Source organism: Bos grunniens, chromosome 21, assembly GCF_055505025.1.
Source record: "Bos grunniens cultivar Pamir isolate PY7600 chromosome 21, Bosgru_T2T1.0, whole genome shotgun sequence".
Taxonomy (NCBI): domain Eukaryota; kingdom Metazoa; phylum Chordata; class Mammalia; order Artiodactyla; family Bovidae; genus Bos; species Bos grunniens.
This window is the reverse complement of record NC_141185.1, coordinates 6146927-6173656: the sequence shown is the minus strand read 5'-3', so window position 1 is coordinate 6173656 and position 26730 is coordinate 6146927. Positions and strand designations below refer to the sequence as shown.

Genomic DNA, 26730 nt, shown 5'->3' with positions numbered 1-26730 from the left:
CTAGAGAGCTGGCTCAGTAGTTGCGGCACATGGGCTTAGCTGCTTTGCGGCATATGGGATCTTCCTGGACCAGGGGTTGAACCTGTGTCCCTTACTTTGAAAGGAGGATTCTTAACCACCCTGTTTATTCACTCTTTGCTATACTCACATTAATTCTAAAGACAAAACAAAATCCTACCTCCCACAAAAAGCCTAACCTGCCAATGTGAATCACTACGGAGTTTTTGAGGCCAGAGAACCCTCTTTCCTCTACATGCTTGCCCTCCAAGCACAGTTAGCTCAGTTACCAGTGAGAGCACACGCCCATAAGACATGCTGTGGTTACCGATTGTTTCCAACAGTGCTACCTCACTGTCTTGGCAACATGAAGGCTTGGGTTCAGGCAGTCCTGCATGTGTCTATACTGCCTAAAGCATGGACACTGTAGTAGTACCTGAGAGAGGTGATGGTGTCACAGGTACATGCCTATGTCCAAGCTCATCAAAATGTATTCATTAAAGATGTGCAGTTTTGTGTATCAATTATGCTTCAATAAAGCTTAAAAAATAAAACACAGGTGCACCGTGAAGACACCGGCACCAAGACACTGCAGGCAGCGTCCATACTCCCAGGGCTGCTCTTCTGAGACATCTGTCTGCTCGGGCCTCTCACCAGCATCTCCCGTTCCCTTTCACGTGTGTCTGGTCCCTTACTAGACATTATAAGCATCATGAAGGCAAAGAGCCTGGTGTTTTGGGAAGCATGGTATGATGATAAACAAGGGACTATTCACATACTAGCTATTCAACAGGTATCTAATAAAGCAGCATATAGCTTATCAATGGATCACTGAAAAGTAAACTACAACTTGACCAACAATGTTGCTGGGAGTTTGAGGGGACCCAAATAAATAACATCCACTTCCTCTACCTAAATTCTGAACTGAGAGAGACACAAGAATACAACAGATGGTCACACAAAATGTCACCTACGGAATCCCAGAATTAGACCGACTCCCCCACCTAGTTACAGGCAGGACTGGAGCCCACAGGCCTCCTCCCCACAGTTACAGGAGCCCCTGTAAACTCCCAGGGTGGAGAGGTGGACACACGGCAACCAGCTCCATGGAGAAAAAGCCCAGTTCCTTTTTCCAGAACCGTCAAGACTGCTATGCCTCCTCTCTAGGAGAGGCAGGAGTGAGTGCCAGAGGGAGGCCTGGAGCCGGTCAGGGAGGCTGCCGCTCCCTTAGCTGCTGGGAGGCTGCTGTCAGGGAGGCTGCTGCTCCCTTAGCTGGAAGGAAGGATTCAGGCTGGAGAAGAGCACTTGTCCCTTCTTTCCCATCGCCTCTGCAGCTGCCATCTCAGTAAGTGGTACCTCCAGGCACTAATCATCCATCCAGAAAACAGGTCTCCACCCTCAGCACTGTCGATCCTCCACCCTATCCTGCATCCAATCCATCACAAGGTCACTGCTTAACAGTACAGTTCCAAGGACGACCCGGAAGGGGCTGCCTTGAACCCCGAGTCGAGGCTCCTCCAGACCCATGAGACCAGCTAGGAGACTACAGGGCAGGGAGGGGACTGTGGACTGCACCGCCGAGGTGCCCTCAGGCTCAGAACTCAGCCCAAGGCATCTGTCTCCAGGTCCTGGGCCCTCCACACCACACACCACCCAAACACTGAGCTCCCCGCCCACCCAGACCCACAGCTTACCTACAAACTCACCTTGATATCTCTTGTTGCTCTCAAACCAAAGCCCTCTTCTTTGAAGTTCACCATTTCAAAACCCTCAACAGAGGCTCCATTTTCAGAGGCCCATTTCATTAGATCAGGAAAGTAATCTTCTCTTTTTCCATCAAAAGTAACAGACAGACCTATACTCATCCATGTGTCAGAAAATAAGAGCTACTTTTAGGACATGTATCAGTCACGCTGCCACAGAAAATAAAAAATAGACTACTGGCAATAGTAATAAGACATCAATCTCAAAAAAAAAAAAAAAAACTGACCACCAGTCACAGTGCATACCTTAACTAGTGACAGGAAAGGCAAGTTAAAACACTAAATGCCCCTGCTGGTTACAGAGCAATAGCTGCGGAGCCCAGGTAACGTGAACACTGGCTGTTAGGTTCTATCAGGTGCTATCAAGGGAGGGTATTATGGGAAGCCTTCTGACCATGCAGGTTTCCAGAACAACCTGCCCTCTCATACGCACACTCAGAGCTCCCACAGACACCAAGATCAGCAACGCACACGTGTGCACAAGGAGACGTGTGGAAGGCGAGCCCTAGACCCCAGTTAAGAGCACAAAACTGAGCTCTGTATTCCGCCCAGCATCTAAAGTGAGCAGGATCCGTATATATCACTGTAACTAAAACACAAAACTTCACAATGGGTTTTTTTTTTTTTTTTTGAAGATGCAATAGTATGATACCATTTAAGTAAACTGTTAAAATACCAATTAGTACCATCTATTTGTATGGGGTTATGAATGAAGCAGAAACACATTCACTGGAAAGACAAAACCCCTGGGGCGGGGGGTAGGGGTGGGGGAATGGGTGAAGTATGTGGCTTCAGCTGTTCCTGAGACACCTCCTTTCTTAAAAACAAATATAAGAACCAATCGAAGCACAGAGGGAGGAGAAGAGATGGGACCAGTAGGTGCAAAGGAAGGAAAAAGAACCTGACCCGAAAAGACTCGGGCATGTGTCCAGATGATACAGTGGATGCTTAGGGGTGATCTCCCGGGCCTCGCAGCACGTTTGAAATATCAAAAAAGGTGAAAAGCCACGCATAGGAAAAATCATCATTTTTTTGAGCAATAAGGAGAGAATAGGAACTTTAACCACATGAGATGCTGGGCTTGGCACCCAGCCCAGGGCCTGTGGCCATGTCCCCAGGACACAATTCACGGTTAACTAGATCCCGGGGCTGCGCCAGGTGAGATCTGCTAACTGGAGAAAACTGAGTTTGTGAGGGATACTCTAAGACAGAATGTACCCTTCCCTTACTGAGAACAAATGAGCGCTCTAACTTCAGTGCCAGCGGTAGTAAACGATCTCTACTCAGAACAGAAACTCAGGACAGACAAGAACTTTTTGGCAATCAACGTGGTGAGCCAGGATGATCACAGTGTACCAATTAGTGCAAACAAACATACTCTAAAAGAGCCGGTCCCCACGGAGGGTCTGAGACCATCCCACCTGAAGCCTGCATGTGTGCAGATGCTACAGGAGAGCACCAACACTTAACAGCTACCAGCGCAAGTGAAAAACCAACCCACTTCCCACCTCCATGGCCATCAATAAAAAGGGAGCCAAGTTCTTTCATCCTTTTAAATGCAGGCTCCTTACTGTGTTTCCTCCTTCCACTTTCCCTGTGGCCGGCATACAAATCTACTTTTTGTGTTTTACAGCACAAAAACAATAGGTATATTGAACAAGCTTTTCCAAATTGACACTTGGCCCTGTTGCCAGCCTGGCTGAGAATCATTAAGATGCCTACTGAATACACCCTGGAAAAACACAGCTTGAGAAATATAACTAACTCTCTCAATCAAGGTAGATTTGAGTTCATCATAAATCTTATTTAATGAGACACTACTCAATCTGGATATATTTGTGTGTTGACCATACGACATCATGTACTGACCTGAAACCCTGAAGGAAACACAGGATACCAAAACAGATTTAAAAACATATTTCATAAAATAAAGACCAATGAAAGTTGTACCATTTTAGTCCCCAGACACATTCCCCCCACCTGAAGCCTAACGTTTTTATTCCTTCCAAAGCAGTCATAGTGCCTCATAAACGGGAAAAACCCTGATGGTTTTCTGACGCAGATCCCCTCCAACCTAGCAGCCCTTCCACAGACACCCTCCAGACAGGCATGGGGGCCTGAGGTTTCATACGGAGACCTTCTTTCTCAAAACCGCTCTGCCTTGGCTGGGCCAGGTCTCCACAGATTATTATTAGAATAAGATCACTCAAGGAAATTTACCTTTTTGCTTTTTTCGTATTTTCTCAACTAGAGACCGGATCTGCACATACTCTTCCCATTCTTTTCCAGGGCCAGGGGCAGGGCTACTGCATTCTGTAACACAGAAACCACGGCATGCGAACAGTTTCCTGCACCTTAACCTGTGAGCCTCCAGAAGAAAGAGGACCTGGGTTTTGTCACCGCTGCTGGTTTATTTTTAAAGGACAAAGACACTGTAGCTGTGATGACAGAGGGAGAAGTGCAAACCAGGTGTGCTTTTGTAAAGCACGTGAATCCTCTGAAATCGGCTTCCCTGGAGGCTCAGTGATAGAGAATCTGCCTGCCAATGCAGGAGACGGGGGTTTCATCCCTACGTCGGGAAGATCCCCTAGAGGAGGAAACTGCAACCCATTCCAGTATGCTTGCCTGGAGAATCCCATGGACAGAGGAGCCTGGCGAGTTACAGTCTATGGGGTCGCAAAGAGTCAGACATGACTAAGCACACAAACCCTCTGAAACCACTCAGGCCGAGTGTTACACGGTGCCCACAGGACACAGATGTGGGCACCTAACCTGCCTCTACCTCATTCTTGCTCCTCTGATCACACTTCCTCAGAAAACGCTCATAAACAGGAAAATGTTAAAAGCTAAGCTCAAATGCAAAACATTTTCCTGAAAACTCTTGTGGATGGTAAGAAGGAGGTACATTAAAAGTCAACATTTATTTCGAGTTAAACCCCATAACAATGACTCCTGAGGGAACCAGATAAATTGGACATAAGGACAATTAGTCAACAAACGTTTCGCATCCATGTGTAAGGCTCTATAATAAGCGCTCTGGGGGAGTTACAAAAAGAGACGGCACAGTTGCTGCTAAAACAGCAGCGAGGATTCTATCGCTGGGCCAGAACAGGCACTGTGGAGGGCCACAGGCCCCCTGCCTGCCAGGGCCCTTCCCTCTTTAAACAGCTGCCTGTTTCCCGCCCCACGTTCCTGCTAGACCTCCAGGCCCCCTCTGTTCCCTAAGGAGAAGACTAGATGTGGTAAACAACGAAGAGTAACCAGTTACGTGCTGGTGTGTAACTGTCAGGTTAGCCAGTCTTACCCACTCTTCCATCAGCACCGACTGTGGCCCTGGAACACGGGAGTCTGTCCTTAGGCCATCTACAGTCTATCTGAGGAGACGTGGGAAGGAGCAGGTGGGGGAATGTGTCTATGGGGGCCCACGCTGAATTGCGGGGGGGAAGCCACAAGAGAGGACGGGAGCACTCGGGGAGGGACAGTTACAGCCAGTACCGTACCTGTTAGGTAACAGTTACCTGTTGGTACCGTTTCTCCATTTTTATAGGTGGGGAGACTGCGGGCTGGGGAAGATAGGTAATGTGCCAGGTTCCATGGCTAACCAGCTGGGATCTGAAAACAGTCTGTTTTGTCTCCTGCTCCCCAGACCAGGGACCCCTCCCCATGAAGACAGATGCACACGCCCCCAAAAGCTGGGCAGCCGAGTCAGGACTTACTCTGCAAAAGCTCACTGGTCAGGTTCAAGGTTTCCTTCGGGGACACGCTTGCTGCAGCACCAGTGCCTGATTTCTGCGTTTTCACTCGGCTCTTCTTACCCATTTTCTGACTATAGAGAGAAAGAAAAGACAAAGAGAAAAGCCCTACATTTCCAAAGAACAAAATCAGGAAACAAAACAGGGCACGGCAGTGGCTCAGCCTGGAAACATTAAGATCTTACCTTGCAGGAGCCATATTCCTGAAGTTTCCTTCCAGAAAAAGCAACGTGTAACAAACACTATTGTTTGGAGGCACTCAAATGGGGGGAAAAATGCTGCTTTGTAGTCTCTGGAAGAAAAGTTCACTCCTGTTCACCTACAAAAACTACAGTGGAAGCAAGTTTTACTCTAGGATTGTTTTAATTACACACACTTTACTGTATATTCTACTGTGTTTATTCTGTGACACTACATTCATGTGTCACAAACTCACGTGGCCACAAAAATCTAGTCTCTCCTCACTTTGCTTTAAAAGACTAATTTCCTGTGAAGAGTATCTATATCATAAGCAACCAATCAGACTCTCTGGACAAACACTGAAGGCACTTTGGAGATCAAGGAAACTTCAGGGAGCTAATCCAATTCCTCAATCTCGTTTCAAGGAAAATCCACAGTGCCTTGCCCAGGGTTTCACAAGAGTCACTGGCAGACCCGAGCCTCAAAAGAGGTCTCCATCACTGCCTCCCCGTCTGGCACTGCAACCACCCTGGAGGCCTCAGGGGTCTAACAGATGAATGGCCACAGCAGACAAGGCAGTGGGAGGCAGGTGCCAGGGGCTGCGAGGCAGAGATGCAATAACACCTGTGAGCAAACAGCTGACAGCAGTGAGTCAGGAGACTGTCCCGAAGAAAGCAAGGGACTGGGACGTGTGAAGAAAGAGTAGGCGACTCGAAGCTTGGGCAAAAATGAGGGGGCCACCTGGGGGCCCGGGGGGGTGAATGTGCCCACCTGGAGAGGAGCCTGTGGGGAGTGGGGAGAGAGAAGACCCCAGTTGCAGGAGGGGTGCCACTGCTGCCCGAGGACTCTGACCCAAGGGTTCCTCCTAAGTCAGAAGTGCCTGAGGACAACCGCCCGGGAAGATGGGGAGTAGCAGGCAAGCAGCGACTGGAGGCCCCTGCACACTACCGGTCAATGACCGCCGTGGTGACGCTCCACAGAACCCTCGCCAGCAAGTTTCCCTTCACCTCAAGGGCGAGCCAGAAAGCCCACTCTGACCTACTTGGTTTTTTACAAAGAGCAACAAGTACTGAAGTGGGGAGAGCTGTGAGGGGACAAAGGGTTAAAATGCAGGCTCTCCCAGTCTAGGTGTTCACTCATTCCAGTATAATGACTCCATGCAAATACAGGCAGTACTCCAACAACAGGAAAGGCATTCTCTGAAAGGATTGCCTATGTAGCTTCTCAGTCTCTGATGTAACTTTGTAACTTATGTATCAAATAAGCCTTCTAACACAGGGAGCAGAACACACAGTATCTGGCATCCTGGAACCAAAGGAAACAAGTAACAAAACCTAAAACTTGTGCAGCAAAGAGAGTGAGTTATTTTGAGATCAAACGCAGGGGAAAAAATATTAAAGCACCTTTTCCTAAACTCAAGGACTAAAGAGAAGGAAGCTGCCGTGTTCGCTGGCTCTCCCAGCGCACCTGCCACTCTCCTCTGCAGCAGGCCCTCCACATCTACAGAGGGCATCTTTGCAGAGGACCACTGAACTTGACCTGAAAATGACTAAGACTGGTGCTAAGTCTGCAAAGAAGGGCTTCTATCACACTCCGAAATGTTGCCTGGTGGGAGCACTCGGAGAGGGCTTGCTGGCCTCTCCCTACAGCCCTGCCGTCATAACCTTCTGTGTGTCAGAAGCCAAGCAACTTGAAAACATCACTCCAATAGGAGCTCGAAGACCCTGCCCCATTCTTAGCAGGCCTGGGGCACAGTGAGGCCGAGCCAGCCAGACCCCCCACCCCTACAGTGGCTGCCTCAGGGCACGGACCCAAGGGCTACAGACAGCTCCTCCACTTTGCCTGCAGCCCTTGTGCCCACCCCGCAAGTTTTCCTCAGGAATCCCCCTCTCCCATCCCGCCCCAGCATCTAGACACCTGCCCTGATAAGGATCCTTAATTAAAACAACAGCGGCTACTCTGTGTGCAATCCTTAACCTTTGGACACACAGCTGTGTTTGACCTTCCCAGACACTCTCATCAATAGACATTAACCTTCTCTTCTAGACGACGTTCTCAAAAAGATGCAGCCCTCAAAAAGGTGCAGCGAGGACTCGAAAGCCTGGGCTTGGCCACCACCCGGCGGCTCCTGTGAAACGCAGAGGAAAGCACGGCGCTCTGCAGGGAGCAGGAGGGCGGACCCGACCCGGACAGCTCCTGGACAAGGGGCCACCCCTGAGGTCCTCAGGTGACCTGCCCCTCTGGAATCCACCTCCTGCTCAGACCGCAACACTGTCCTGTGTTCTTCCTGCACACGCCCACCCCTGCCGCTTAAGTCTGCCCCACTGAGTAAGGAGTGCAGAAACGCAACAGTGGCGGAACTTCAAAACACATCAGGAAATGAGCACCTGGGAGAGCAGCTGTTCTTGAATTTCATACAAGTAGGATTACACAACACACAGGCTTCTTTTGCTCAAGGCAAGGTCTTTCCATAGCTCTAACGTGACACCCACTCTCCTAGGCACAGCCCTCAGGGCCCTTCACCCCGTCACCCTACTCTACCTGCCCCGCTTTCTTCCCATCACCCATTACACAGCACAGCGTCAGGATCTGCTCATGTTCTCCCCCCTTTCCAGAAGAAAGCTACCTTTGGCTCCCCCTGTCTCCTCCAGACAACAATTTTTCACATACCCAGGTCAAAATGTCCCTAGTGGCCTTGAGGAAATTCTGGGTCCTCCATGCAGACTTCACTCCCATGGAAATCAGTTAAGACTGGGTCAAGTTCAATGTGATCAGCAGATGCTAAAGGCTGCACTCTTGCCTGAAAAATCCCATGGACGGAGGAGCCTGGTGGGTCGCAGTCCATGGGGTCGCTAAGAGTCGGACACGACTGAGCGACTTCACTTTCACTTTTCACTTTCATGCATTGGAGAAGGAAATGGCAACCCACTCCAGTGTTCTTGCCTGGAGAATCCCAGGGACGGGGGAGCCTGGTGGGCTGCTGACTATGGGGTCGCACAGAGTCGGACACAACTGAAGCAACTTAGCAGCAGGCTTACCTTGAGATTTGTTGTTGTTGAGTTGCTCAGTCATGTCAGACTTCTTTGCAACCCCATAGACTGTATTCCCCAAGCTCCTCTGTCCACATGATTTCGCAGGCAAGAATACTTGAGTGGGTTGCCATTTCCTTCTCCAGGGGATCTTCCCAACCCACAGATCGAACCCACAACTCCTGCACGGGCAGGAGGAATCTTTCCCACTGAACCACCAGGGAAGCTACCGTTGAGATCAGTCTTTGGGAATTCTCTTTGGACTGTGTCCCTCCCACGGGGATACAGGCCCCAAAGACATAAAGTAGTTCACCCAGGTTGTTGTTCAGTTGCTAAGTCATGTCCGACTCTTTATGACCCCACAGACTGCAGAATGCCAGGCTTCCCTGTCCTTCACCATCTTCTGGAGCTTGCTCAAACTCATGTCCATTGAGTCAGTGATGCCATCCAACCATCTCATCCTCTGTTGTCCCCTTTTCCTCCCAGCTTCATTCTTTTCCAGCAACAGGGTCTTTTCCAGTGAGTCAGCTCTTCACATGAGGGAGACAAAGCGTTGGAGCTTTACCATCAGTCCTTCCAATGAATATTCAGGATTGATTTCCTTTAGGATACACTGGTTCGATCTGCTTGCAGTCCAAGGGACTTTCAAGAGTCCTCTCCAACACCACCGTTCAAAAGCATCAATCTTTCAGCAGTCAACCTTCTTTATGGTCCAACTCTCACATCCATACATGACTACTGGAAAAATCAAGCTTTGACTAGACGGACCTTTGTTGGCAAAGTAATGTCTCTGCTTTTTAATATGCTGTCCAGGCTGGTCATAGCTTTTCTTCCAAGGAGCAAGTGTCTTTTAAAATTTCATGGCTGCAGTCACCATCTGCAGTGATTTTGAAGCCCAAGAACATAAAGTATCTCACTGTTGCCATTGTTTTTTCATCTATTTGCGATGAAGTGATGGGACCAGATGCCATGATCTTTGTTTTTTTGAATGCTGGGTTTTAAGCCAGCTTTTTCACTCTCCTCTTTCACTTTCATCAAGAAGCTCTTTAGTTCCTCTTTGCTTTCTGCCATAAGAGTGGTGCCATCTGCATATTTGAGATTATTGATATTTCTCCCAGCAATCTTGATTCCAGCTTGTGCTTCATCCAGCCCAGCATTTTCCATGATATACTCCGCATAGAAGTTAAATAAGCAGGTGACAATATACAGCTTTGAAGTACTCCTTTCCCAATTTGTAACCAGTCCATTGTTTGACGTAAGGTTCTAACTCTTGCTTCTTGACCTGCATACAGATTTCTCAGAAGGCAGGTAAGGTGGTCTGGTATTCCAATCTCTTTAAGATTTTTCCAAGATTTTTCTTGTGATCACACAAAGGCTGAAGCAGAAGTAGATGTTTTTCTGGAATTCTCTTGCTTTTTGATGATTCAACAGATGTTGGCAATTTGATCTCTGGTTCCTCTGCCTTTTCTAAATCCAGCTTGAACATCTGGAAGTTCTCGGTTCACATACTGTTGAAGCCTAGCTTGGAGAATTTTGAACATTACTTTGCTGGGGTGTGCAATGAGTGCAATTGGGGGGTAGTTTGGGAGTTTGGCATTGCCTTCCTTTGGGATTGGAATGAAAACTGACCTTTTCCAGTCCTGGAAAACTGCTGAGTTTTCCAAATTTGCTATATTGAATGCAGCACTTTCACAGCATCATCTTTTAGGATTTGAAAGAGCTCGGCTGGAATTCCATCACCTCCACTAGTTTTGTTCATAGTGATGCTTCCTAAGGCCCACTTGACTTCACATTCCAGGATGCCTGGCTCTAGGTGAGTGATCACACCATTGTGGTTATCTGGGTCATGAAGATCTCTTTGGTATATTTCTCCTGTGTATTCTTGCCACCTCTTCTTAATTACTTTCTGCTTCTGTTAGGTCCATACCGTTTCTGTCCTTTATTCTGTCCATCTTTGCATGGAATGTTCCCTTGGTATCTCTAATTTTCTTGAAGAGATCTCTAGTCTTTCCCATTCTATTGTTTTCCTCTACTTCTTTGCACTGATCGCTGAGGAAGACTTTCTTCTCTCTCCTTGTTCTTCTTTGGAACTCTGCATTCAGATGGGTATATCTTTCCTTTTCTCCTTTCCCCTTAACTTCTCTTCTCTTCTCAGCTATTTGTAAGGCTTTCTCAGACAACCATTTTGCCTTTTTGCATTTCTTTTTCTTGGGGATGGTCTTGATCACTGTGTCCTGTACAGTGTTACAAACCTCCATCCATAGTGCTTCAGGCACTGTCTATCAGATCTAATTCCTTGAAACTATTTGTCACTTTCACTGTGTAATCATATAGGATTTGATTTAGGTCATACCTGAATGGTCTAGTAGTTTTCCCTACTTTATTCAACTTAAGTCTGAATTTGGCAATAAGGCATTCATGGTCTGTGCCACAGTCAGCTCCCAGTCTTGTTACTGCTGACTGTATAGAGCTTCTCCACCTTTGGCAGCAAAGAATATAATCAACCTGATTTCAGTATTGACCATCTGGTGATGTCCGTGTGTAGAGTCGTCTCCTGTGTTGTTGGAAGAGGGTGTCTGCTATGATCAGTGCATTTTCGCAGCAAAATTGTTAGCCTCTGCCCTGCTACGTTTAGTACTCCAAGGCCGAGCTTGCCTGTTACTCCAGGTATCTCTTGACTTCCTACTTTTGCATCCAGTCCTCCATGAGGAACTGAACATTTTTTTTTTGGTGTTAGTTCTAGAAGGTCTTGTAGGTCTTCACAGAACCACTCAACTTCTGCTTCTTCAGCATTAGTGGTTGGGGCAGAGACTTAGATTGCTGTGATACTGAATGGTTTGCCTTGGAAACAAACGGAGATCATTCTATCATTTTTGAGATGGCACCCAAGTACTGCATTTCAGACTCTCTTGTTGATTTTGAGGGCTACTCCATCTCTTCTAAGGGATTCTCTCCCACAGTAGTAGATATAATGGTCATCTGAATTAAATTTACCCCTTCCGGTCCATTTTAGTTCACTGAGTCCTAAAATGTCAATGTTCACTCTTGCCATCTCGTCTTTGACCACTTCCAATTTACCTTGATTCATGGACCTAACATTCCAGGTTCTTACGCAATACTCTGTAAAATGTTCTTTACAGCATCAGACCTTACTTTCACCCCCCAGACATATCCACAACTGGCCACTGTTTCCACTTTGGCTCAGCCGCTTCATTCCTTCTGGGGCTATTTTTTTTGCTCTTCTCTAGTAGCATATTGGGCGCGTATTCACCTGGGAAGTTCATCTTTCAGTGTCGTATCTTTTTGCTCTTTCATACTGTTCATGGGGTTCTCAAGGCAAGAGTGCTGAAGTGGTTGCCATTCCCTTCTCCAGTGGACCACGTTTTGTCAGAACTCTCTGCCATGACCCGTCTGTCTTAGGTGACCCTACACGGCATGGCTCATACTTTCACTGAGTTAGACAAGGCTGTGGTCCGTGTGATCCGTGTTTGGTTAGTATTCTGTGATTGTGGTTTTCATTCTGTCTGGTCTCTGCTGGATAAGGATAAGGGGCTTATGGAAGCTTCCTGATAGGAGGTACTGGCTATGGGGCAAAGTGGGTCTTGCTCTGATGAGCAGGACCATGCTCAGTAAATCTTTAACCCAATTTTCTGCTGATGGGTTAGACAGTAGGAATCTTCCAGGTAAGCACTGTCAACTCACTCTTCATTAAGAAGGGTGTAGGGAGGTGCCTGTCCTTGTCCCTGAGGTGCAGGAGCCTAGGTCTAGACCAGCTCTTAACCTGTGCTACCCAAAAGCCAGGTTGTCAGTGACCTTGTCCAGGAAAGTCCTCCAGTCACCTGGCCCACTCTGTCAGGATCCCCCCATCACTCAGCCCCCCTGCACACTGACTCAGGGGCATCCTCAAGCCTTCAGGGTACCTGAAGAACTCACGCTTCAGGAGGGTGGTGTGTCTCTGTACCCACTTCTATGGCCCAGTTCAACGGTTCTTCTGAACTCTGCAGCCATCAGTGTCTGGAAGATTCATTTGCCTCTGGATTCGATGTGGTTCGACACCAACTGTTCTAGTATTTGTGTATAGACAGCTGACTAGAAGCACCTCAGAGGCAAACGCGCATTTCTTTTCACCCTAGAAAGTACCAGGACTTCCTGCCACTGTAACCCCCTTTGGCCTGGCACCACCCCATAATATATTTATTAGAGCCTTTGGTGAAGACGCTGAAGTCTCAGCTCCAACTCCACCTACTAAAAGCTCCCTCCCCACTCTGAACCCAGAGCCCAGCCCCAAGCCTCTGCGGCCTCACCCGCTCTGGTCGACTTCATTTACGGGCTATCTCTTCACTGGAGTGGGCTTCCATGTTGTAGCAAAAAAAACCCCAACCTTCCATTTCGAAATTATCTGTAGGGTCTAGTATGGTGTCACAGACACAGTTGAGGGTCGAATATCTGCTGAATGAAGGAAAGCCTGATTTTAACGCACTAGTGTGACTTGTACGCTTCCCAGGTGGCGTTAGTCGTGAAAACCTGCTGCCAGTGCAGGGGTTCAATCCCTGGGTCGGGAACATCCCCTGGAAGAGGTGACGGCAACCCACTCCAGTATTCTTGCCTAGGAAATCCCATGGACAGAGGTGCCTGGCGTGTGACAGTACATGAGGGTCACAGAGAGTCAGACACGACTAAGCAACTGAGCAAGCACAATATTACTTGTGAGTGATTTATTTCCCATCATTATAGTAAGACTGTACAGCAATGAATGATTTTTATAATATTCCCCCACCACTGACAGGACAGAAGCCAAAATGAGACATTTACTTAATATTTAACTACTACCTCTAAAGAACTAGGATGACTCTAAAGTCAAAATACAACTTTATACACATAAAGAGATATAAAATTCACATTTAAAAGATGGCTTCCTTTGGGAATCCACAGTTTCTTGTCAGAAAAGTTTTAAGATATTAAATTTCATAAAAGAATCTCTCTGCTTTCTAGAAAGCAACCAAGCAGAAAGAAGTTCATTTCCAACAGAAATGGAAAAGCTGCAACTCGTGCATGACTTCAAGCTCCAGGAACACTTGTGACGGGGGCACAAGCGTCAGCACAGCACTGCCCCGGTCACACCATCCCCGCCACAGCCCGCTGAGGCCGGCAGTGACCGCTGTCACCTCAGGGGACTCACACACAACTACGACTTGGCCAAGAGCCCACAGCCATCAAGCAGTAGGCCTACAGCTTCAACCTGAAGTCCTGTGCTAGGCCCAGCACATTTGCAGCGAGACAAGCTCGCTGGCATCCCCGTGCCAGGACCATGCCGGTCAGGGCAAAAGATGAACAAGTGAGGGACAGTCAGGCCTGCAGCCTCGAGGATGAGGAAGTGGGCACCCAGGACACAGCCTGGATAACCCCTCGAATGTGTGAGAAAAGTAACAAAACAAAGAGGGGCAGAGAATAAAGTGCAGTTGAAGAAGAACGACTGGATGCTAAGATTCAGACGGAGAAAAGTGTTAGAATCCAGTCTGGGTAGTCTCCTAAATTCAACGCCCTTCTGCCTTTCTTAGCTAACGAAGATGTTCCCAACACCAAGGATTTAAAATAACTACCTACCCTGTTTATTTATGATTCAAAAACTTGTTATACACCATGAATAATTTTCATTGTGAGTTCAGCTGAATTTGGGGCAGGATTCCAAGTTTTAGCAAATGAAAGAGCCAAATAGGTATCCTGAATATTCTTAATGTTCTGAGTGGAAAAAAACTACTGCTTAGTTTAATTCATCAACTTCCTACAAAGACTCAATATTTATCTTCAATATTTATTTCAAATATGCTTATTAGAAAAATTAAAATATGTGTTAAGTTAGATCTGTGTATACATACATAACACAGAAGGCAACGGTAACCCACTCTTGTACACTTGCCCGGAAAATCCCATGGACAGAGGACCCTGGTAAGCTGCAGTCCATGGGGTCACTAAGAGTCAGGCACGACTGAGCGACTTCACTTTCACTTTTCACTTGCATGCATTGGAGAAGGAAATGGCAAGCCACTCCAGTGTTCTTGCCTGGAGATTCTCAGGGACAGGGGAGCCTGGTGGGCTGCCGTCTATGGGGTCGCACAGAGTCGGACACGACTGAAGCGACTTAGCAGCAGCAGCATACATACATAAAGGTAAATTCCAAATTCCAGTCAAAAGGTACAATATTAAATAAAAGATGTTTCCTTAGAGTTTAGATCAAAATCTGGCATAAATTACGAATTCTTATTGAATTATCTTAGGGGAAACAAATATATGGTTTAAAAAAAAAAGGACTTAATACTTAAAGACAAAAGAAAATACTACATAGAAAAGCAATACTGAATTGACAAGCAAATGGATTCTACAATAAAGTTACTACAGTGACAGTCCTTCAAAGGAAGGGCCATCAATAAAAAGAAACAGCAAGCTAAGAGTTTTACACGTATCTATATTTCTCCACCATCAAGATTTTTAAAAATCTACAGAATCTTCAAACTCTGGCTCTTTACAACACCATAAACTATTTTACAAGACTATCAACAACCTCTCCACTTAAGAGATGGAACAGGCTTAGAAAACCGTAAAATAGATGGCATTTTCAATTATTATTTAAATTGCTAATATGCAAGTGGCATCTGTAATCAACAACCACTTCTGATCAACGGAGTGATTCTTTCACATATTATCTGCACAGGTGGGGAGAAACATGAACACAGAGCGTGCAGGGAGCTTGGCTGAGGGGATGGTGGGAATGGTAAGGGAGGGTGCTGGATACTTAACCCATTTTTACAAAACCTACTTCACACTTACTGAACAGACTGAGATGGAATTCAGCTGCGTGGACTTCTTTTTTTCTGTCCCCCAAATATTCTAAATGGAAAGACTGTAAATGTGCATTATTCTTGAATTGCTTTCCATTTATGGCAGAAAGTGAAGAGGAACTAAAAAGCCTCTTGATGAAAGTGAATGTGAAAAAAAAAAAAAAAGTGAATGTGGAGAGTGAAAAAGTTGGCTTAAAGCTCAACATTCAGAAAATGAAGATCATGGCATCCGGTCCCACCACTTCATGGGAAATAGATGGGGAAACAGTGGAAACAGTGTCAGACTTTATTTTTTTGGGCTCCAAAATCACTGCAGATGGTGACTGCAGCCATGAAATTAAAAGACGCTTACTCCTTGGAAGGAAAGTTATGACCAACCTAGATAGCATATTCAAAAGCAGAGACATTACTTGGCCAACAAAGGTTCGTCTAGTCAAGGCTATGGTTTTTCCCGTGGTCATGTATGGATGTGAGAGTTGGACTGTGAAGAAGGCTAAGCACGGAATAATTGATGCTTTTGAACTGTGGTGTTGGAGAAGACTCTTGAGAGTCCCTTGGACTGCAAGGAGATCCAACCAGTCCACTCTGAAGGAGATCAGCCCTGGGATTTCTTTGGAAGGAATGATGCTAAAGCTGAAACTCCAGTACTTTGGCCACCTCATGCGAAGAGTTGACTCATTGGAAAAGACTCTGATGCTGGGAGGGATTGGGGGCAGGAGGAGAAGGGGACGACAGAGGATGAGATGGCTGGATGGCATCACTGACTCGATGGACGTGAGTCTGGGTGAACTCCGGGAGTTGGTGATGGACAGGGAGGCCTGGCGTGCTGCGATTCATGGGGTGGCAAAGAGTCAGACACAACTGAGCGACTGAACTAAACTGAATTACAACTAGAATAAACATTTCTGATTACACTACTTGGTAATTCACCCAGAAAACCTTTGCAGAAGCCCAGCATCTGCTTTTCAACACATCCTGCATCTTTCCTCTCAACTCTGTAGCTAGATCGACTAAGGGAGAGGATGGCCCTCAGGCTTTCTCCTACCTAGGGCTCCCAGCTGTAGCGGCATTCGAAGGGAGTGTAAAGCCTGCCTGATCTCTGGAGGAAGAAAAGAACCTCACTGAAATCCCTTGCAGGCCATTAGGATCAGAGGATGACATTTTGAATTAAGTACACAAATTACAGGATGGTGGCCTAGGCAAATAAAAGCACTCCCAAATTGAAAAGTATTTAAGTTCTCTCTGCTACAAAAACTGATGAGGTGTACATAGTCCTTGCATTGGCACCATGTTAACTGAAATGTCAGGAACATCCCTCTTTGCACGGTGGCAGGATCTAGTAACACGGTCAAGTCATACTAACTTATCCCACTTCAAGAGGCTAAGGAGCACCCACCATTCCAATCTCTATCAAAGGAGGTGTTGTGTGTCACAACTCACAACCACCAAGAAGTCAAGGCAGGCAGACAGGCAAGACAGTGGAATTAATTTCAACTCAGTAGCTACACACATAGCAAGATGAAGGTAGACCTATAAGGGGTAAGTAAAATTCCAATTTTTATACAGAACAAGTTGGGCTGTCAGACAAATACACAAACACACAAACTTGAGATCTTTTTTTAAAAAATACAGGTATTTCTTGCTTTCTACAATGTTTTTACCATATTTCCACTAATATACATGATAATTTTATAGATGCTTAAACTATCTTTGATTGACTTTTCAATACATAATAGGTGCACTTTTAAACTGCTGTTGAATTAAGTTATAAACACAATTAAATTAAAATGAGGCTTCTATTTAAAGAAAGTTGCTCCCCAAAAAACCCCTCTTTATAAAGCAAAGAATCATTCAGTATCATAAATAATCATTTCCTATTATATCTTTCTTAAAGAAAAAAGAAAAATGCTAAAGAATGAAGAAACAGCTAGCTGTAATCTGTCAAGAAGTTACTTTCAAACCACCCACACTCCTCCCATAAGGATACTAGATTCTCAAACTGTGGAATGTCAGGTTTGGAAGAGACTTCTGGGTTTATTATCTGTGTTCTCACCATGAACATCTTTAAAACAATGACATCTAATGTTAGGTAGCAGGTATGGTTGTCAAAGTGCTTTGTGAACCACAGCCAAATTCGACTCAAGGATATTTTACTAACACGGATGGTTCCCAACTTAAGATGGTTCAGCTTAGACTATTTTGACTTGTAATACAGATGGGGCAAAAGCCATAGGCATCCAGGGGAATTCTTGCATTCTGATCTTTCCCAGGCTAGTGACATGCAGTGCAATGCCCACTGGGGTGCTGAGCAGCGAGTCTCAGCTGCCAGCCAGCCAATGGAGCACGAGGGCAAGCAAAGAGCACACTCGCCACCATTCTGAACCCAGACCATCGTTCGGCTTTTCACTTTCAGGATAGCAGTCAACAAATAACATGAGATATTCAGCACATTATTATGAAACAGGCTTGTGTTACATGATTTCGCCCAACTGTAGGCTAATGTCAGTGTTCTGAGCATGTTTAAGGTCGGCCAGGCTAAGATGTTTGGTATGTTAGGTGCACTAACTGCATTTTCAACAATGATATTTTCAAATGCTATCAGGATATAACCTCATCATAAGTTGAGGAAGATCAATATAGCCAAAACAGCCTTACTTTTCCACCAGCCAAGTGAACAAGTGAATTCACACTTGGATTCAGAGCATATTTCTTGAGTAATCTGCAAAGGAAAGATAAGTTAAGACAGCCTTTAGGATAAGGTGATAACCAACTAAACCCTTGGTTATATAAACTGATATTCAGCTAGATCCGTGTGCTTTATTAAACAATAAATCCAAATGCAGTTTTAATCCAAATGCAATTATTCATGCTAACTGTCACGTTGTTTGTTTGCAGGCTAACTGTCATTTTGTTTGTTTCCAGGCTGTTGAAAGTGTGCGCGCCCTGGAGCAGGTTCCCACATGACCGCCTTCGTCCTAACTGCACCGTTCAGGCATTCTCTGTATCAGGAACTGAGGTAAACATTTTACACAGAAGATAAAGTAAGATACTAGGCCCACTTTACAGATGAGAAAGGTCAAGTTTAGCGCGGTTAATCAATTTATGCAATGTGATAAGCAGAGCCTCATCAGCAGAGCTCGGTGTCCAACTTCGCCGATGCCCAATAGTATTAACATGTGAGAGGTTAAAATTTTACTCTGGCTTGGTAATCAGTACCACTTTTCCTCAAAATCTTAACTTCAGAATTAGACTTCATCTTCCATTGCAAGCCAAGAGTGTTTGGACTTGATTATTTAGTTAACTTCTAATAATACTTGGAAAGGACTTGAGTAAGAAAAAAATTTTTCAAAGCCTCAACTTTGGAATTTGAATTTTATAATCATTTGGAATCATTTTTCTTCCATTCAAATTTATTTCAGCTGAAAATTGTCAATTGCTGTGTTTGTACTTCTGGTTTTACAATCTGTTTATTTCTAAACCTAGAAGAAACTCCCAAAAGGAAAAGGAGTCTACACAGCTAATCTCTGGCCTGAGTTACTGAAGGAATTTAACAACAGAAAGGATTGCTAATCTTGCCAATTCTGTTAATTGACTTTTTTCCCCATAAGACGATTAAGTGACTTAGAAAAAAGAAGTCTCAATTCCTTCGTAATTAAAAAAAATTATATTACTATTTTGTTAGAAATTTACTTTGAGAATAAACATTATGTAAATTCCCTGGTGGCTTAGAGGGTAGTGTCCACCTGCAATGCGGGAGACCCGGGTTCAATCCCTGAGTTGGGAAGATCCCCTGGAGAAGGAAATGGCAACCCACTCCAGTACTCTTGCCTGGAAAATCCCATGGACAGAGGACCCTGGAAGGCTGCAGTCCATGGGGTCGCAAAGAGTCGGACATGACTGAGCGACTTCACTTGATGGGTAAATTATATTTGCAGATAAAAATATTTTACAATTTCCAATTTTATGAGTTGGAAAGTGAGATGACATAGGGAAATCCAGGATACAGAAGTCAATTTTGCCAAGTAAGGTACACTTGTACAGGCAATAAAAGTGAAAATCAGGAAAATTCAAAAGCAAGGAATCCTTAAACTAATACCTGTAAGCAGTTAAATGATTCAAAATGAACTGATAGCCAAGATACCACTTCTTCAACTGTACAAAGAAAAAAGGATGCACAGGAAATCAAAATATTATTTCTGATAAATCAATGGGCCCAAATATATTACTTTTTAATTGAGAAAACCAGTTTCTAAAGATAAAAAACCTCCCAGTAACAGATATTCATCAAACTGCATCAAGAAAGATACAGTATTACTGGTTACATTTCTAAAAACTACTGCAGATTAGTGATTAAAAAAAAAAGAGAGACTATGTAGTTCAAACATTTTAAGAGACTTGGAATATCTCAAACTAGATTGACACCTTGCAAAAATAAAAGAGAAACCCTGAGCCAGGAGTTAAGATTTTTACTCATATTTTCACTAAAATTCCACAAGCCACAAACTAGGTACCTGCTTCCCACTGAATTCAATGACCATCTACTAGATATTTACTGTGAGCAACCTCAGTCATACTGTAGACAGCCTCTTCCAGCCACCCCCGTCTTTGTCATCTTCTTCAAGATCATGAGAGCAGCAAGTTCTAAGGAAAGGTTGTGATCAGTTATCAGAGCTCTCAGAACAAAACAGTTTTCTAGGGGCTGAACTTTAGAATGGAAAACTTTCAGTACAACCTTCACAGCTCTCTCATTTTCCAATGGCTTCTAAAGCAAAGGTTTAATCATCATTCAAAATGTGGCCTAAATGTTCACCACACGGAAGAGCAGTTTGGTGTGTCTTCCTGACAATCTTATTGCACAACTATTGACTGATGAACAGAAGTTTTCATGACTACAGACATGCAGGCATAAATGTTTCATCTTCGAGTCCAACATCATTCCTATTCCAGGGATCACTGGAGAAGAGACCAGAAGCAGCAACTATTTTACTCATTCAGACTATAGAGTTTCACTGCACACATTAACTTACAATTTTGAAAAAAAAAAAAATATATATATATATATATACAGGGTAGTAGAAGGAAAACTGAGGTTGTTGAGGGCCCAATAAAAGTTGTTCTGTAGCTGTTTGAGAACTTGGCTTTGCCCATTACTTCCCTGGGCCAGAGGAAAACTCCTCCTTAAAATGCTGGAACCTTTCCAAAATATCAATCACAACAGCCCCAGGGACTAATCTGGTAAGAAGAGACTGCATGCATAGTAGCCCGAATAGACACACTATATCATGGCTCAAGTAAGTCTTTCCAAATTTTAATGGTGGAGAAAAGCTGCTTTTATTTTGCTATACTCTCAAGTTCTATGCATTAACTTAAAATAGTTAAAAAATTTTTTCTCCTAATTACTGGCTCTTTCAGTTTGGAAATAGCAGTGGGGTCATTTTGGAGAAGAAAAATGGACAAGAGGTATCATTTGCACATGATAAAATCCACACTTTCGCCAGTTCTGACAAACCCATACACCGCAAGCAAGTTATGTTCGGATCTGTCGCTAAAGGGTTAACGCCGCAGAGGATGTTAAAAGCAAAAGTCACCTGTCAACGTACTTTAAAAGCACTTTTGCTTCTGAAACATCACCTCCTGCATTTGGAAATGCAACACAACACACTCCAAGTGATCCTAAACCTGTCAACACACAGCGAGGGTAAGCACTACCCCCCGCTCCGTTCCCCCGCAGCAAGTGGCGCCCGACACACTAATCGGCTCCCTTCTGCACCCGCACCCCCACGCCCCCACCCCGGAGTAGAAACAGAGGAGAGAGGGGGTGCAGACTTGCCTCGCCAGGCCGGAGTCACGAGGAAGAAGAGTTTGATACCCCAGAAATGATAAACTCCAAAGCACTGAATTCTTTTTCCTAGTAGGGCACGGAGCGTGGGGAAGATGGCCAAGGGGCGCGTGGGAAGAGAGATGACCTATTTTCAACGACCGTTTTTATAACTGGAAAGTGAGGGAGAGAAGCGGGGCGAGGCGGGGGGCGGGGGCTGGCTAGTCCCCGGCACCCCCGCGGGCGCCTGAGGTGTGAAGAGAGGAACACGAAAGCCACACAGCCCTGGCCCAGGCGGCGGGGTGACGACGGGAAGGAGAGAGGAGAGAGGAAGGAAGCGGGTGCGCGAGCCGGCCGCACGCAGGGCCGAGCCCACGGGCGCGAGAGGGACGGACCCCGGCCCCACCCGGTGGGCGCCGAGGGGCCGGGCATTCCTGCACCTGCTGCCGCCGTCCCGGGGCGGGCGGAGCGGGGACCAGGGGGCCTTGGGCGCCGGGAGGGGGTGAACGCGCCCAACCCCCGCCCCCCCACCGCCCCAACCCCGGGCAGGGCCGGAGGGCAGAGAGGCCGTGCAGCGCATGCCGACCTCGCCGGACTCCCGGCGCTCAAGGCCCGACCCGCCGGGCCCCCAGGGCGCACACCGCCTCCCGCACTCTGGGCCCACAGAGGGGCCAGCGGGGCGTGGGCCTGACCATGGCCGAGGGCCGCTGGCCCGGGCGTGGGGCGGCCGCGCAGAGCTCCGGGGCTGGCTAGATGGCGGTGGCAGAGGGCAGCGCGAGTCGGCTCCGAGGGCCGCCGCCGGCACTCACCTGCCCACTTTTGCCCCTTCGCGCGGCGGCGGCGGCGCCACACTCCGCCGGGACCCACAAGCCACCTCAGCCAAGCCCCAGGCAGCGGCGGCGGTGGCGGCGGCGGCCGGACGGGAGGGGGCGGGACGGCTGCCTCAGACAGCCCCGCCGCCGCGGCCCAACCCCGCTCCGCCCGCCCCCGGGCCCCGCCCTCGAGCCGCCGCCGCCGCCACCGCCCATTGGCCCGCGATTCAGACGCAGGGGGCGCGGCCCCGCCCCACCGCCCCCTGACCGTTCCTCGCCGGTTCCTCCCCAGCCATTGGACGGGCGAACTCCTGGGTCCGGAGTCGCCAGTTCGGCCCGCCAGCTTCCAGGCCATAATTGGCTAGGCAGAGCCCAGGCCCGAGCGTTGATTGGAGGACCGGAACTCCCCGCCCCCCCTCCCGGGGCCCTCCTCTCGCGCCTCAGTTCCGTTAGCAGGTTCGGTTGCTCCAGAATTCCCTCTCCCCCACCAACCCCCACCCTCCAGGGGGCGGGACCGACGGGATGGGCCCTCTAGCGAGCCCCTCCTTCCTCACGCCGCGACCGCCGACTCGGGGGGCGGGGCCCGGAGGAGACTGGCGGCTCTTTCCTCTTTTGGGAGCGCTAAGTTCTTCTCATTGGCTGACCGGCTTTCCTCCGGTCGCTCATTTTTTTCCGTCATAGACGCAGCGTGATAACGTACATCCCCGACATTCCACGTCCAAGATGGCCGCAGTCGGCAAGGAGAGACGTCGCTAAGGGGCTTACCTCAGGCGAGGGGTGAGTGAGCGACGGACTTCGGGCAGCGCCACTTAAGTCCCGCGTACCTGGAGGTCGGGTTAGGGTATGGCCACCAGCCTCCAGCCTCTGGTGGAGTCTCTCTTCCTGGATTCCGCTTCTCTCCCCTACCCCCCGGTGCAAATCAAAGTTAGCGGGCGATGGCGGGGCTGCGGCTTCCGAGACGCGCTCGGGGAGAGGGTCTGAGGCCCAGGAGCGGGTCAGGGAACCTGGCTCGGACTCTAGAGCAGGTAGCAACACACGAAATGAAAGGCGGTTGTGGTTCAGGGACTTCTTGGAAAGTAGGGAGAAAGGGCAGGGGGTCTTATGCACTCTCACACACTCAGCGATATATCCGCAGACTGTCCACATCTTTCCAGTCATTTCGCAGTGTGCCGGTCCCAGCCTTGGTAAAGCTTGAGTCTTTGCGTATTGTTCCACAGCTAGGATGCTCTGACTACGGAGTTTGAAGACCGCTGCAAAGAAGGTGGGACTGGAATGAGGAAAACGCACTTCCGCGATTATTAATAGCTCCGTTCTTCCGTTCGCGTCGTGCTTACAGATCCTCTCCAGGGTTGTTTGGTTTGTTACTGGAGGGATTGTTCTTTAAAAGTTGAGGTGTTAAGTCCAGAGGCATATCTCAGAGCTCTCAGATTACCCGCACAAAACATGGTGGTTAACGCTCCCGAAATTTGGCCTGCCAGTTAAAACGGAGCTTTCGCTAAATCTTCTAACATTAGCAACGACTGCTCAGAGCACTTGGTTGAAAGCGGTCTTTTTATGTTTTTAATGGAAACTTGATGATGCTTGGGTAGCTCTGCAATCTTAGCGCTGATGACGGTTTGTATGAGTGATGTTACTAGAGTGAGAGCTGCACAAAGCTCTCTATCCTCAGCACCCAAAATACTGCCAGGATAATCTGTCCATATTGCTTGATGAATGCGTGAAAGTCGTTCAGTCGTGTCCAACTCTTTGCGACCCCCCAGACTATACAGTCCGTGGAATTCTCCAGGCCACGATACTGGAGTGGGTAGCCTTTCGGTTCTCCAGGGGATCTTCCCAACCCAAAGATCGAACCCAGGTCTCCAACATTGCAGGTGGATTCTTTACCAGCTGAGCCACGAGGGAAGCCCAAGAATATTGGAGTGGGTAGCCTATCCCTTCTCCAGCGGATCTTCCCGACCCAGGAATCGTACCGGGGTCTCCTGCATTGCAGACGGATTCTTTACCAGCTGAGCTATCATGGAATGAATGCATGGATGCTGATAGTAGTGGCGATATTCATAGATATTTGACTGGTTAAGAATCTTAGTGTTCTTAGATGCCTGCCTGTTGACTATGAATATAATAGTATGAATATAATAGTTATCCAAGATTTTTTTGGTTTATTTGGAATGACTACCATTGGTGTGTAATGTTAGTGGTTTGTTTTTTTTTAACTGTTGTTTCACTTCGATTCATGCCTGGAAAATCCCATGGACCGAGGAGCCTGGTGGGCTACAATCCATGGGGTCGCAAAGAGTCAGACACGACTGAGCGACTTCTGTGTGTGTGTGTGTCACTTAGATTATCTTGGGATGCATTGTTGAAAAACATTAGTTGATTCTTGCATAAAAGCATGTTAAACATTTGTTCCATTTTATGGAACTTACTTTGCACCCACAGGCAATAAAGAAACATTCTAATTGTTAATGAGATTGTTATGTCTTAGGCGTCATTTCTAAAATTGAATGTCACAAAGAAAAAATGGTCATGGTTTGGCCTACAAAATAAATTGTTCGTTTATCCCCACAGGAGATTATATTTGAAAGCAATGGGTTTGGTAAGAATACAGAAGAAAAAATGTTTTCTGTTTTCTCTAAAACTGCTGCTGCTAAGTCGCTTCAGTCATGTCCGACTCTGTGCGACCCCATAGACGGCAGCCCACCAGGCTCCGCCGTCCCTGGGATTCTCCAGGCAAGAACACTGGAGTGGGTTGCCATTTCTTTCCCTAAAACTAGGTCAAGACAAAACCGGGAAGGATTAAGGTCAAGGGAATAGTGATTATAAAGAATACTTAATTGGATTAAATCTGATTCGTATTTTCAGGGTCAAATAAACAGTATACCAAAATATTTACAGATAAGATTGTGAAATCATTGTTCATAACACTTGAGGAATCTTAAAAGCGCAGTTAATGATAAATACTGGAGTCCGGTAAATGTGTCAGTTTTTGCAGAGAACCACTGAATGGCTTTGGATGCTAGAGCCAGTTGTCGTTGTTGTTCAGTGCCTCAGTCACGTCAGACTCTTTTCCACTCCTTGGATTGCAGCACACCAGGCTTCCCTGTCCTTCATCGTCTTCTGCAGCCTGCTCCAACTCATGTCTGTTGAGTCGGTGATGCCATCCAACCATCTCATCCTCTGACGTACCCTTCTCTTCTAGCCTTCAATCTTCGCAGCATCAGGGTGTTTTCCAATGAGTCAGCTCTTCACATGAGGTGACTGAAGTATTAGGGCTTCGGCTTCAGCATCAGTCCTTCCAATGAATATTCAGGACTGATTTCCTTTAGGATGGACTGGTTGGATCTCCTTGCAGTCCAAGGGACTCTCAAGAGTCTTCTCTAGCACCACAGTTCAAAAGCTTCAGTTCTTTGGCATTCAGCCTTCTTTATAGTCCAACATTCACATCCTTATATGACTACTGGGAAAACCATAGCTTTGACTATATGGACCTTTCCCAGCAAAGTAATGTTTCTGCTTTTTAAAAGCAGATGGTATATAGCTTTGTTCATAGTGATGCTTCCTAAGGCCCACTTGACTTCTCATTCCAGGATGTCTGGCTCTAGGTGAGTGATCACACCATTGTGGTTATCTGGGTCATGAAGATCTCTTTTGTATAGTTCTTCTATGTATTCTTGCCACCTCTTCTTAATTACTTTCTGCTTCTGTTAGTCCATACCATTTCTGTTAGGTCTATACCGTTTCTGTCCTTTATTCTGTCCATCTTTGCATGAAATGTTCCCTTGGTATCTCTAATTTTCTTGAAGAGATCTCTAGTCTTTCCCATTCTATTGCTTTCCTCTATGTCTTTGCATTGATCACTTAAGAAGGCTTTCTTATCTCTCCTTGTTCTTTGGAACTCTGCATTCAGATATCTTTCCTTTTCTCCTTTGCCTTTAGCTTCTCTTCTTTTCTCAGCTATTTGTAAGGCCTCCTCAGATGACCATTTTGCCTTTTTGCATTTCTTTTTCTTGGGGATGGTTTTGATCACCGCCTCCTGTACAATGTTATGAACCTCCGTCCATATTTCTTCAGGCACTGTCTATCAGATCTAATCCCTTGAATTTATTTGTCACTTCCACTGTGTAATCATATGGGATTTGATTTAGGTCATACCAGAATGGTCTGGTGGTTTTCACTACTTTCTTCAATTTCAGTCTGAATTTGGCAATAAGGAGTTCATGATCTGAGCGACAGTCAGCTCCCGGTCTTGTTTTTGCTGACTGTATAGAGCTTCTCTACCTTCGGCTACAAAGAATATAATCAATCTGATCTCAGTATTGACCATCTGATAATGTCCATGTGTAGAGTCTTGTCTCGTATTGTTGGAAGAGGATGTTCGCTATGACCAGTGCGTTTTCTTGGCAAAACTGTTAGCCTTTGCCCTGCTTCATTTTGTACTCCAAGGCCAAGCTTGCCTGTTACTCCAGATATCTCTTGACTTCCTGTTTTTGCATTCCGGTCCCTATGATGAAAAGGATATCTTTTTTTGGTGTTAGCTCTAGAA

The 26730-nt window shown here is 46.6% G+C and overlaps 2 protein-coding genes across 29 annotated transcripts in view; one reads left to right on the top strand and one right to left on the bottom strand.

The window, feature by feature from the left end:
• The window catches only part of SETD3 (SET domain containing 3, actin N3(tau)-histidine methyltransferase), a 78482-nt gene extending 56186 nt beyond the window's left edge, over positions 1-22296 (bottom strand). For 2 of the 16 annotated variants that reach the window (XM_086365137.1, XM_086365151.1), the window contains exons 1-6: positions 22185-22296; positions 18213-18276; positions 5698-5804; positions 5477-5586; positions 3981-4073; positions 1704-1852 (exon numbers count right to left, since the gene is read on the bottom strand). In XM_086365137.1, coding sequence (XP_086221263.1) covers positions 1704-1852; positions 3981-4073; positions 5477-5586; positions 5698-5711 — 366 coding nt within the window. In that variant the 5' untranslated portion in view covers positions 5712-5804; positions 18213-18276; positions 22185-22296. Of the gene's footprint in view, positions 1-1703; positions 1853-3980; positions 4074-5476; positions 5587-5697; positions 5841-18212; positions 18277-22184 lie in introns of all 16 variants that reach the window. The other 14 variants (XM_086365135.1, XM_086365149.1, XM_086365136.1 and 11 more) reach the window with 11 other exon arrangements.
• A 597-nt stretch (positions 22297-22893) lies between these two features.
• CCNK (cyclin K) overlaps positions 22894-26730 on the top strand; it is a 30027-nt gene continuing 26190 nt past the window's right edge. For 11 of the 13 annotated variants that reach the window (XM_086365162.1, XM_086365154.1, XM_086365165.1 and 8 more), the window contains exon 1: positions 22894-22964. The gene's annotated coding sequence lies outside the window, so the exon portion shown is untranslated. Of the gene's footprint in view, positions 23100-26730 lie in introns of all 13 variants that reach the window. The other 2 variants (XM_086365160.1, XM_086365159.1) reach the window with 1 other exon arrangement.